The sequence below is a fragment of the Cyprinodon variegatus genome, unplaced genomic scaffold (assembly GCF_000732505.1).
Source record: "Cyprinodon variegatus isolate N-32 unplaced genomic scaffold, C_variegatus-1.0 Scaffold1194, whole genome shotgun sequence".
NCBI lineage: Eukaryota > Metazoa > Chordata > Actinopteri > Cyprinodontiformes > Cyprinodontidae > Cyprinodon > Cyprinodon variegatus.
This window is the reverse complement of record NW_015151647.1, coordinates 169813-182796: the sequence shown is the minus strand read 5'-3', so window position 1 is coordinate 182796 and position 12984 is coordinate 169813. Positions and strand designations below refer to the sequence as shown.

The window sequence follows — 12984 nt, the reverse complement described above, 5'->3', positions numbered from 1 at the left end:
TAGCCTTTAGCTTGAAGTATTCCAGACTAATTTTAGGCTTCAGTTGAAGTATTCCAGGCTAACTTTAGCCTTTAGCTTGGAGCATTCCAGGCTAACTTTAGCCTTTAGCTTGAAGTTTTCTAGGCTACCTTTAGCCCTTGTCTTGGAGCATTCCAGGCTAACTTTAGCCTTTAGCTTGGAGTAACAGTAACTGTTGTTTGAGCGAGTGTGAAAGTTTGTACTGATTTTGATTAAAAAGTAACGAATCAGTTTATGCTAGTGATTCTATCCAGTTCCTTCCCACAAATGTTCGTTCATTTGAACGACAGGATCATGACCGACCCAACATCGTTATGTAATTGAAAAAGGAATTTTGTTACTCTGTTAGACAAGGTAGGTTATATTTTTAAGAAATATAATTCTTTAAAATGGAAAGACATCCGTTTTTCAACAGTTTTCTGCAGATTTTCTTCTTATTTTCCCCTTTTTTTTCTTAGCCCTTCCCCCAGTTTTCTCTGATTGCACCCGCTTTGGAAACCAATACTGTAGAAAACTGTGATAGAAAAGAAAGCGCAACAGAAGAAACCTTCAACCTCTTGACAGAAAATGCAGGGAAGGACATAATAGTTTGCCCCCTTAGTATGTGGCCATAAACAGCAATCTGAGGGGTCAGTTTGTGCTAAACCGATTATTTTCCTAAATAAATGCACCATTAGTAAATACTGTATGGAGTTATGCATCTGCAAAAATTCTTAATAGATTTCCAGGCTTTTTACACACCTTTTCATGGCTTGTCAGTGAATGTTTCCTATGAATGTGTTAATCTCTGTGGAGAATGATAAAACAGAAAGAAGAAGATGAACCTATTTTTCTTTTAGGCTGAGTGCAATCTACGGGGGAACCTATATGCTGAACAAGCCCGTGGATGAGATCGTAATGGAGGGTGGCAAAGTGATTGGAGTCAAGTCAGAAGGCGAGGTATGGCCACCATGATATGTTGTTGTTTACGGTAATAATGATCCTTAAATCAAAGCATGTGCAGCAGTCTGGATCGATTTCCCCTCTCCTGCAGGTGGCGCGCTGCAAGCAGCTCATCTGTGACCCCAGCTACATCCCAGACCGCGTCCGTAAGGCGGGCCAGGTGATCCGCGTCATCTGTATCCTGAGCCACCCCATCAAGAACACCAATGACGCCAATTCCTGTCAGATCATCATCCCTCAGAATCAGGTCAACCGTAACTCAGGTGGGCGTTATCTGCTTACTGGTAACAGCAGGCTCTGATAGGGCTTGTTCGCAGACAACAGAAATAAAATGGTGGATTTTTATCTCGTGATTAAACATCACAAACAGAGCATAGATGTATATCATACTTTTACTAATCTTAGATCAGCCTAATCAGGGGGGGATTTACCATTAGGCAATACGAGGAAGTTGCCTAGGGCCCCAAGTCCTAAGCAAGGGTGTAACTTAGTGATGAAAGTCGGTGGGGACACTTCAGTGTCCACCATATTGGATCAGTCCATTTGCTGCACATGTTCAGAAAGGTCCAAACAGACAGCAAATCATATGAAAGCAAACAATGCGAAAAGCAGGGTTGTGAAGTTAGCACTTTTGTCGCTATATTTAGTGACTTTTCAGACCCCTCTAGCCCTTTTATTTCGCCATATTTAGCGACTTTTTTCTGCTACTGGAGACTTTGGAGACAACATCTAAAAGCAGCGAACTCTGCTCTCCAGAGCGAGTAGATTGGTAACCCCGCCTCCTGCTCTCCTCTATCTTGTCTGCTGTCATGATTCATGCAGCTATTATTTCATCCAAATGAAAAATGGAGAACAGATAAGCAGATCATGGCTTGTCTACAGTGAAAAGAAGGACTGGGTTATTTACTTTGGCCTTTTTGGAAACACAGGAAGGAGCAATCAGCTAAGTGAGCTTAGTGCTTGGAAAAAATCAGTGTAACGGGTCTGTTTTATGTGTCGTCTTCTCAATTCAGAGGGCCCCCTGCCTGTCTTTGCCTAGGGCCCCAAATTTCCTAAATCAGCCCCTGAGATGAATCATATTTAACAGACCTGATGGTTGATATAAAACATATTTTTTCTTTATTTGCATTTTACCAAATTCAGGTCTTTTTCACAACTTGACAGATTAATTTGCAAGTAATGTATCTGCGTTGCAAAATGCAAAAAATTAGTAATTTTCTCAATGAAAACTAACTGTTGGTCCCAACATTGCTAATCATGGTATTTGAATACTTTTTTTTATATTGACCAGACATCTACGTGTGCATGATCTCTTACGCCCACAATGTGGCGGCCCAAGGGAAGTACATAGCCATCGTCAGCACCACAGTGGAGACTAGTGAACCAGAGGCTGAGATAGAGCCAGCCTTGGAGCTGCTGGAGCCCATTGATCAAAAGTCAGTGTCTTTATTTCCTTGTTTCTCTACATTCTGTTAACAAGCAGCTATAGAGAATCTTCTAAAAAATAAGCTATTTCCTTTTCCCCCCTCAGGTTTGTGGCTATTAGCGACCTTTATGAGCCCACAGATGACGGCACTGAGAGCCAGGTAAGCAGTCCGTTCCTTTTACAGCTTCAGCCTGTTGCACAAAGTAACAGGTTGAATACTTTGTTGGGCTAATATGCTAACTGCACGGCCACCTGCTGAATCAATACAATTTTAAAGAGGATTTATGTTTATTTGGGGAGCGGAAAAAAAGTATTTAGGGATTTATAACTGAAAACTTAATTAAAAGAGCATTTGATGCTTAGATTTACTTAGTTCCGATGATTTATATACAACTTTCTGCACCCTGATACTTCCGTAAATGACTAACTACGTAGAAGTGAGGGAATCACTTTTAAAAATATGACATGTTTCATAGTTTTATAACAAAAAAAGGATTATTATCCCTAATTATCAAGGCAGGCTACCTTTATCACACACGTTTTTGGCTTATTGTAGAAAAACCAAACAATGTTTTATGCAAAAGCAAATACCTTACCAGAAAGTGTCTTTTAAAGAAATTAGTTTAAGTTTGCATCTTGTATGGAAACCAGAAATGTAATACATCAAAAAGGGGAATGTTTTTCTTTTTTTAAATGTGAATTTCAAACTGAATTGCAATCCATACATCAAGTAAAAAAAACAAAGAAATTAAAGAGGCATAACTTGATGATGAACAAAGATAAGAAAAAGGTGTGTCCTGTCTTCCTCTGCTTTTTTTTCCAGTCTAAACTTTCTGCTTATACCCCTCTTTTGGTCATCCTTATTTATTGCTAATATATGTACAGTGCCTACAATGCATTTGTTTGTTTTAAACAAAAGGAAATTAAATAAGCTCATTAACAACTTTTTGTTGTGAAATTAAAAGAAAAATCCCGATTTAGATTAATGGCTGCAAAACCTATAAAATCCAGCATCCTTTTTGTCCTCAGTCTCTCTAATTAAAACTAGTTTAGAGCCAAAACTAAGTTTAAGTGCTGTTAAATATTTACTATGGTTAATTTGTTTTATTGCATAAAGATTTACCTTATTGTCTGCATTTTCAGGAACAAAACAACCCCCAAAACTTTTTGCAAAAATAGGACTTCAGATTTAAATTTTAGTCGAATATGGAAACAATTATTATTTTTTTAATTCTACAGTTATTTTTCAATAACTGCTGTCAGTAGTAATTCATATTTTTTCAGAAATTTGCATTTCTTTCGATTTGACATTATGTTACACAAAGATTTGATTTGATTACTAAATTATTTGGCCATTTTTTAAATAATTGATAGATCAGACTAATAATTTCAGCTCTATTCCCTTTGTCGCTATGTTATGTCCTCCTTTGCAATATCAAACCTCCAGGTTCTGGATGCATCGCCTGGCAGACATCTGTCCCTGAGATATTGCATAGAGTGAAATACTTTCACTTTCACTTCATCAGTGGGATAGAGTTTCCACATTTTAATAAAAATGCTTGTTCATCACCACTCTGTTGCAGAAACTGCATTCAGCTCCAAACGTAGTCGTTTCAGTCCTGATGTCAATATGGCGCTCACACGGTTCAGATTTCCCACCGGTCGTTAAAATTCTTGGAAGTTTGTGAATTTACAAAATAACTTTAAGATCCTGGGAAGTTTGTGAAAACAGCCGTAATAGGACTCCAATCCTTGCACCTTGTCATCTAGTCGGCCATGTCTCCTAAAACAAATGTACAGTAACTTTAAAGATTTCTGGCTTGGCAAAGAAAGCTGTGCTGAGTGGCATCAATGGACCAAAAGTCTGGATTTATTAGTGGTTGGACAATTTTTGATAATTAATCATTTGTTCTTTTGCATTAATTTTCAAATTCTTACTATGGAAATTTCAAGATGACGTTTTATCAATTTTGGGAGCAATTTAATCAGATTTCTCCTATTAAAGAGTTATGAAAGCACCTTAGACTATATTTAGCACTTAGTCTACCTTAGAGATATTTTGGTGAAAAGCTGGATCTTTTCTATACTTTGTTCGCACATTTTTAGTCTTGCTTAAACTCTTTGTTCTCTATATAAGCTACTGGAACTAGAATTTCCCTGAAGTACTAATCCCAAGGAATAAATAAAGTTGAGTCTAATGCTACGTTCAGACCTAAAGCAGCAGAAGCTGCAGAAGCAGCTAGTTTACATGCAAAGAGAATGGTTGACGTGCATCAAGGCGCAGCAAAAGGTCCTGCAGCAAGTTTTGAGCAGCTAAAGCAGATGCTCAGAAGCACCTGACGTGCGGGACGCCCTGCGAAAGAAGCTGCTGCTGGAGTTGGAAAATTTTAACTTTTGCTGCTCGACATGCCACTTCAACCAATCAGAGAAGCTGATCTGGGAGACAGACGCAGCACTGCTGATGCAGAGCGCTATGATCACCCCTCTGAAACTGTTTATCAACGCCTAAATTAACTTAAAATGCCGAAATCTGCCAGCAAAACATGTTCGCTTTTATTATCCTGGTGCCTGCAGTTTGGATTACGTACATGAAAACCGCCTTCCAGCAAACCACGAAGAGGCAACCGGTAAAAATATTTTGATATGAAAAGTTAGAGATTAATCTAAGTTTATAATGCCTTTGTTTCTGAAATATGGCCATCAAATAAAAATGTGTCCTAAAATGTATTAATAATTCAAATAATAAAAATAATACGCTTAAAAATCTATATTTTTTATTAATCTGAACAATGTATTGCAAATCACATTGAAATGTTCACATCTAGAAAATGGAAATATTTCCCTTTTTAACGTAAGGAATTTGTGGTACTGTTGGCTTTCCATACAAATGCAATGAATCCTATTTATAGACATTCTGCTTGACTGACATTAGCATTGAGCTCAAAATGTGAAGTTCAGAGCCAATTGTTTAGCAGGTTTTACAGCAGGATCTACTTTTTGTTTGCAGCTGTTTAGCTTCAGCCTGAACCTGCAGGTGCAGCAGGTGGACGCCCCCCCACGTCACTCCTAACCAAATTAGATCAAATTAGAAACAGCACAGCCTCCTAACGATATCTATTGGACCAGTACTGAATATAACTTCATCTAGCAAAGATAAACAACAGAAACCAATGAATAGGGATATAACTCCCCCGATCCGCTAAAGCCAAATTCGAATAAAATAAAATAATTTTATCAATGTATTTCTTCACAAGCGTGTTTTGTAAAAAAGAAGAAAAATATTCTTGGTTATAAGTTGATACTCTTTCTCACTTATGTCCATGTATTATGGATATGAATGTTGGCTAAACATTCACTCCACTTTCTTTCATTAATTCCCGTTAGATAACATTTAAGCAAACATAAAAAAAAAAAAAACATTTTAATTTGTGTTGTGTTAAAAAACTGTGTTCAATGGAGCATGCTGTAAAATATTTCCCTTTAAGTCGACAACAATCTCTTTAGTCTTTCCCACATCAAGAAGGAGATTGTTCTACTTACCCTCTGATCTGAACGGCTCATCTCGCACCTGCAGCTGGCTTCATCATTGTGATAAGGGCACCAAAGTATGGAGTTAAATCTGTACCATTATTGTTGCAAGAAAAGAACACACAAAACTGAAAAACGAAACTTTGAAAAACGTTTTAATTTTAATGTACCTTTACTATATTCTTAGATTTCTCTATTTCAAAAGTATTTATCAAATTTTATTTATTATTTTATGTTTTTTTTTTTTTTGTTTTTTTTTACAGATTTTATATACATATATTTTCCCCCCATATTTCTGTTTTTTATATAAGTTTTATGAATTGAACTCTTCAATCCCAATACAAATACTTGCTATTAGGAAAAATTTATTGTTAATAATGTCCACGCAGCCCATTTGCAATGCATCTTTATTTGTCATTTCAGTGAAAAGCTTCTTCGCATAAGAAGAATATAATTTGTAAAAGGCTATTAGAACACAATGCATTTATGAATCCTCCATCTGAACAAGAGAATTTTGAAATTTAAAAGAAAAATCTAAAATCAGTAAAAAAAAATAAAAAACAAAAAATCTATAACGTAAAATCTCCAATAACATTTCAAAAATGAGCAAATTTAAAATGAGCAAAATATGAAGAATAAATTAAATATCGTTTTACAAAATCTAAGAAAACAGCTAAATCGCTACTTATTAAAATGTTTTTCAAAGTTTCTGTTTGGGATTTCATTTTTTTTTTTCATTTCTATTTGCAAAATGTGTTCTTAGCTTGTCAAAATAATGGAACAAATTCACTTCATACCACAGCACACTTGATGATGTCATTGTTGCTGAGGGTGTGCAGGCTTTTGTGAATCAGCAGTGGGCTAAGCACACACCCCTGTGGAACCCCTGTATTAACATTGATGGTCTTGTAGGCATTCCTGCCTGGTCTGCTGGTTTTTTAATGAGTTGCTGTAAAATGATTGGAATGACAAGCACAAAAGCTACACTTAGACTCTCCGTTCTTTGTCTTCCAGGTCTTTGCCTCGAGGTCCTATGATGCCACAACTCACTTCGAGACCACCTGCAACGACATCAAGGACATCTACAAACGCATGACTGGGACCGACTTTGACTTTGAGAACATGAAGCGCAAACAAAACGACGTCTTCGGGGAGGACGAGCAGTGAGGGCGGTTCGGGGGCCTCTCGGAAGAGGGTGGGAGCAGAAAAAGAAGCGAAGGCGGGTGAAAAAATGGGTCAGAGAGACGGTCAGTCCCTCTCTCAGGATTTCAAAGGATGGTTTGATAGCAATGGAATAAGCGGGTTTTCCTTCTCTTCGGACGTCTGCCTCCATTTCTTTTTTTGGTCTCCCCCCCTTCGTTCCACTCGGAATAAAATTCGTAAAATGCTCACAAACAAACACACACATGCTTTTTCAAACACTTCCTTTCCTCTGTCACCGAAAAGCAGGGTTGATTAGGTCTTTCTTTCAGATGTGTATAAACAGTAGAACCATAACTTTAGCTTTGACGTTAAGCCGGGCGTACGCGGTACGATTTTTTTTACCCGTTTCGGGGCGATTCTCCAGTTGTGCTAGAATTTTTCAATCGGGCCGACTTTTAGCCTCATCCTGCGTCGTGTAGTATACAGGGGGTAATGATGGGCGATCAGCCTCTCATGACTGCCTCCCGATCAGGAATCGTAAGGTCGGGAGAAAATCAAACATGTTTGAAATTCAGTCGGCCGTCGTAAGTCGTTTGTGCGCAAATGCTACTGTTGAAGCAGAGCTACGAGCCAAATTACCAGAACATCGAGCACTGCGCATGTGCAAACAAGGATTTCTTCTTCTTCCAGATTGACAAGTCCGACCAGCGCAATCTCTCGCCACTGAGTCCGACGTGTGATTATTTGGACGTACATTGTAAGTAGATAGATCGCATCATAGCATCGCGTCGAACAGTGAGCTGCGAACTTTTAAACCCTGCGGTTTCGACGTACAGTTTGAGCTGCAGCTGCATGCAACGATTGAAAACATCGCACAGCGTATGCCCGGCTTCAGTCGCTGATTTTCATACCATTTCAGTCCTTTTTTTTTGTCGTTCTCGTTGACCACACCTCCAGTTGACATGCATGCATCTTTTACACAGTGGTTTAGCGCATAGACCGAATCGACGCTGCGGTTTAAAGGCTGGAGCGTTCCATACGCCGCCCCGCTCCTGTCAACCCTGCTTTCACTCCAAGTCATTCATACTCTTGTCTTTCTACCTGTGTGACTTAAAGCGATGTCGCTCCTTTCTGGCAAAAAAAAAAAAAAAAACGTGATGTGATCCGCACAGGCATATAAACGGGCTCTTCTCTCAACCGATATCGCTCACTTTTGCAACGCCGTTGTGTTCTCAGTGCAAAGCAGGCAAGCTAATCAGTGGCTATAACCTCTGTTCCCTCGATATCAAAAGAAAAAAAAGAAAAAAAAACATTTTTTGTGCGTCTAAGTTATGTAACATCAGTTTTGAAACTGAATAGTTCACTTTCTAACTTGTTAAATTATTAGAAGAGTTTATTTCTATATAATGGGTGCACATTTCACAGGCTGAAGTTATGAAGTTTACAGAGCAGTTGTTAAAAAAAATGGTTTTTCAAGTGAAACATTAAAAAAAAAGGGAATTTGTGAACAACAGAGACGAGGAAGGGGTTTGGGAAGTTTTTATTGTGAGGGACGTGGTTTTTGAAAATGCGAAATCAAATAGATTGGAATAAAACACGGAGGGCGGGATGAGTTTTTTCGGTGATTAAAGATTAGGACTGAAATTTCAGCTTTTGGTGAAAACACCCAGTTTTACCTTTGTGTTTAATGTCAGTGTGCATCCCCCTCCGCCCCCACCTACATGTGAGGTAACAGGAGAAGCATTGTAGCATGTGATCACCCCTTCAGAACGAACCGAGATGCTTTTAATTTAGCCTTAATGTCAGGTCCATCTCAGACTGTTCGGATTAATCGACTGCTTTGTTTTCACCAACATTGTTTGTAGGTCAATCCTGTATGGGGTAAGATTACTGTCAAAAAAAAACATATGCGTTCTTGTCTGAATTTTTAAGTGAAAGTCAATGAAAAAAAAATAGAATTTGTGTTTGTTTCTCATTATCAACCTAAAGATAGATGTGGCATCTGATCTTCATCTGTGAGAATTTAAGTTTAGAAGTATAAAAAGTTAAAACTTTGATATAATTACAAAAAAAAAATTATTTACAACTATGAATAACAGATTTACGAGTTGTAAATATACGTAAATGGTAAATTTATGCTGTTTCTGCTGGAGGTTTCTTGCTGTTAAAAGGGAGTTTTTCCTCTCCACTGTCGCTACAAGCATGCTTAGTGTGAGGGATTGCCTTTGAGTCAATGAGTCGATGCAATCAGCTGGTTTTCGTTAGATAGAAAACTTTTAATGGATGATCTGGTGAACTGTAAAGTCCCTTTAGATGACGTGTGTTCTGAATTGGGGCTAAAGAAATAAACTGAATTGAATAGAATCAAAAATGTACGATTACTCGTAAATTTGTGATTCAAATTTGTAAGTTTGTACTCATATTGGTGCAAAGTTGCAGCTTTCTAACTTCTATTCATAAATTCTATATTCACAGATGATCAGATGTCTCATGTATGTATGAGTTCATAACAAGGAACAAAGAAAAATCCTGAATTTATTCACAGTATTGAGTTTTATTTACAAATTCAGACAAGTAGACATATCATTTTATGGACAGTAGTCTTACCCCGTAGATTTGTGCCAAAATTGGTGTTTCTGTTATTGACTAAAAGTTGACGGCAGCATGGGGTGTGCAGCGCGTGCTGGAGGGTTATTGATTTTTTTCATAAAAGTTTAAGATTTTATCCTGCAAATAATAAAAAAAAATAATCGGACAGGAAGCTGCTGTCATTTTCTCTTTTAACTCCAAACTGATCCTGTTTGTGTCTTATCCTTATGATCTATTTATTAAATTCTCACTGACGTTTTTTCATGGAAAGGTTTACGTCGAAATGCCGAAGATGCTACGCCGACTGATCGTTTCGCTTCTCTGATTTATTTGCTGTGTCGTGTGTCGGCTTCACCTCGTTAGGTGATCATTCCGGGATTTAATGTTACGTTAGCTGTTTTTTCAGATGCGTTACAATGGAAGGAAAAACTCAACCTCAACTTTGATTTCACACGCTGCTCATCCTGGAAACAACCTGAAGAAAACTGGATTAAGTTAACCTGTTGTTCCCTCTTTCCCGCCTTTGTTTTTATTTTTACTCAGAAAAGAAGCCTTGTGTGTGGTTGCGCTGTCTTTATTTTCATCCAGTATGGCCTTTGGGAAAAAAAAAAACACACTATCAACAACATCCCTCGACAGTTGAGAAAAAGAAATAGTCCAGGCTGAGTAGTAGAAGACTTTACTGTCCTTGTTTGATCACTAGTATGTGAACAATACCTAATGTCTTGTGTAACAAATAAAACCAACTAAACTATGAAATAAAATGATAGAAAAATAAAAAAAAGCACATGGCAAACCTGGAACCACTGCTTCTCTCTTTCTTATATCCTAGAATGATGCTTTTAATAATTACTCATGGTTTATACAGAAAAGAATGATAAATATTAGTCCAATAAATACGTGGGATTTCATAAGGCAGCATAAATGGGGGATCTGTTGTTGCCATGCAACCAGAAAGCACACGGAGGCTCCATGCGTGACCGATCCAGATCCAGTCAGAGACGGAGAGTAATAAAGAGGCTCTGTTCAGTTCTCTGCACATTTTCCCTTTGATTCATCTAACTTCTTCCTTTTTCTCTCCAAACCACCCGTTCCTGTTTCACAACCGCCTCTCTGTCTGACCGTAACGTCTGTTTCTACCCAGCAGACTCTCAGCTGGCCTCATGCTTTTCGATTACTGGACAAAGAACAGGTGTGGTCGTCTCGCTCGGGGTTACGCGGCGTTCACCACGTAGCTCTCGTAGGGGTGACCCAGCAGCGCCTCGATCTCAGACTTGGGAACCACCCAGCATTTCCCCGGGTGGCGCTTCTGCAGGGAGTCTTTCACCGTCTTCTCTTGTAAAGTCACCCCCATCTGCTGCGCTCCCCACTGCAGGACCCCCCTCGCTAGAATCTCCTCTTTGTTGTGAGGGTGAGCCTCTTTGTGGCGATGATCGTTCGTCACGGTTAGGGTCATGTCAGAGTGCTGGAACTGACCTGCAGGCAGAGGAAGAGCAGCTGTAATTAGCTCAAATTAATCTGACTTTACTGTGACTTTAATATTTATACTCCAAACCACCATGCCGGATTCTTTACATCAGGGGTAACCATTAAAAATCAGCGAGGTCTGAATAAAGAAAATCATCAACCAGTAAAAGTCCGCAGACATTTTTAATTATAATCTGTTACTTTAAACAGAATTTAACACTGAAATAAAATTAAGTGTTTATGCATCCATGTTATAAATGGGAAAAAAAAAATAGAATTTTTTTTTCTATTTATATCTAGTGTTTTTTTTACGTAGCGAAAAACAATCGTTCAGTTTGGTAAATATCATTATACGGTCACATTAATTTATTTCATGATAAATTTTGGCCCTCCGTATCCCTCAGGGATCACATCAAGATTGTCACCCGATCGTTCCTTACTTCCAAAACTCAGTTTTCACTAAACCCAAACTGTGTTTTCAAGATTCTGCTAATACTTTAGAATAATCCAGTCCAGGTTTGAACTGTCTAAGCTCTGTAGCTTTTGAGCTAGGTCAGTTATGAGGTAGTCTAGATACGGAAAAAGAACTGAAATCATCCTTTATTAAACTTTTCACAGCAGATAAAGCTTTCACAAATCCCAAACTCTGTTTTAAATACTTTGCTATTAGTCTAGAGTAATCTAATCCAGGTTTAAGTATGATTTAGCAGATTAAAGATGCACAAGCTAAGTTTCCCTTTAGCCATTTTCTGAACCAGAAACCTGGAACAACTTCAACTCCAAACAGCAAAAAGAGGGAAAACTTCGGTAAAGATTTTGAGCCAATCAGAGGTATCAAAAGTATTCATGTTTATTACTCAAGTAGATGTATGAATCCTACAGTTTAAAAGTACTTTTGTAGAAGCTAGAGAATATTTTTTTTACGTAAAAGTGTAAAACTATCATTTTTAAAACTACTTAAAAGTATAAAAGTAATGCAGGACAAATGTTAAGAACAGAAGCTTTACTGAACTAGCTTATTAAAGGAAACTTTTTGTACAATTCTGGATGATAACTTCCTTATTCTTAATTTTCTTAATTTTATAACTAATGGTAACATTGCCAGATTTTAGGGTATAATGGAGGACCTGCCCACTCCACTTTAAAAAAAAAATGCATATGCACAACCCTGTACTCGCTACTGAGAGGGAGCGCCTATTAAGAACGTGTGCGAGAGCGTGAACGTGCATTTCTCCTCGTGCACGCTGTTTAAAAGTTACTGTTCGCATCACTCTAACAAGCTTACTTTCCAAATGAAGATTTGCAATTTTTCCACTATGTCAAACTCACCACTGGTAAGTGAAAATGGGGACGAGAACGTAGGATGCTCCAGAATGATTGACAATTAGGGGGACCAATTATTTTGATGATCCACCCGGAAAAACAACATCCTCCACAAACCTTTAACTTAGCATCATCTTGAAAACTATTTATTCTGTTATGTGGTGAACAACAAGTTGGGGCAACACCGAGTCCAACCACATAGAAATAAATTTCCTGGATGAAACAAATAATTTTGATTTAAAAAAAAATGTTTTCAATAGCAACAGACGATGAAATGAGCTTAAATCAGAGTCGCAGAGAGGAAATATGCAGCAGGAAGGAAGGAGTCTGCTAAAAAACGTAGGAAGTATGATGCTTTTTATTTAAAATTAGGTTTTACATGGTCTGGTTCTGAGAGTGAATAGTGTCGGCAAAAAGACAACAATGTGCGTTTATGCAAATTGCGCTGTCATATGAAAGCATTATCTTTACCTATTACCAGAGGTATGGGGCGCCATTTGTAAAGTTAAACTGTCATAAATTAGGAGCAATATTTATGGTTATTTAGC

General features: G+C 37.9%; 2 protein-coding genes across 2 annotated transcripts in view; one reads left to right on the top strand and one right to left on the bottom strand.

Moving 5' to 3' along the window:
- Positions 1-7354, top strand: part of gdi1 (GDP dissociation inhibitor 1) — a 22350-nt gene extending 14996 nt beyond the window's left edge. Inside the window, exons 6-10 of the mRNA XM_015401222.1 lie at positions 858-957; positions 1052-1223; positions 2252-2396; positions 2492-2546; positions 6929-7354. Of these exons, the coding sequence (XP_015256708.1) occupies positions 858-957; positions 1052-1223; positions 2252-2396; positions 2492-2546; positions 6929-7081 (625 nt within the window). The 3' untranslated portion in view covers positions 7082-7354. The remainder of the gene's footprint in view (positions 1-857; positions 958-1051; positions 1224-2251; positions 2397-2491; positions 2547-6928) is intronic.
- Positions 7355-10168: 2814 nt separating this feature from the next.
- The window catches only part of itih6 (inter-alpha-trypsin inhibitor heavy chain family member 6), an 18040-nt gene continuing 15224 nt past the window's right edge, over positions 10169-12984 (bottom strand). Inside the window, exon 15 of the mRNA XM_015401217.1 lies at positions 10169-11122. Coding sequence (XP_015256703.1) covers positions 10860-11122 — 263 coding nt within the window. The 3' untranslated portion in view covers positions 10169-10859. The remainder of the gene's footprint in view (positions 11123-12984) is intronic.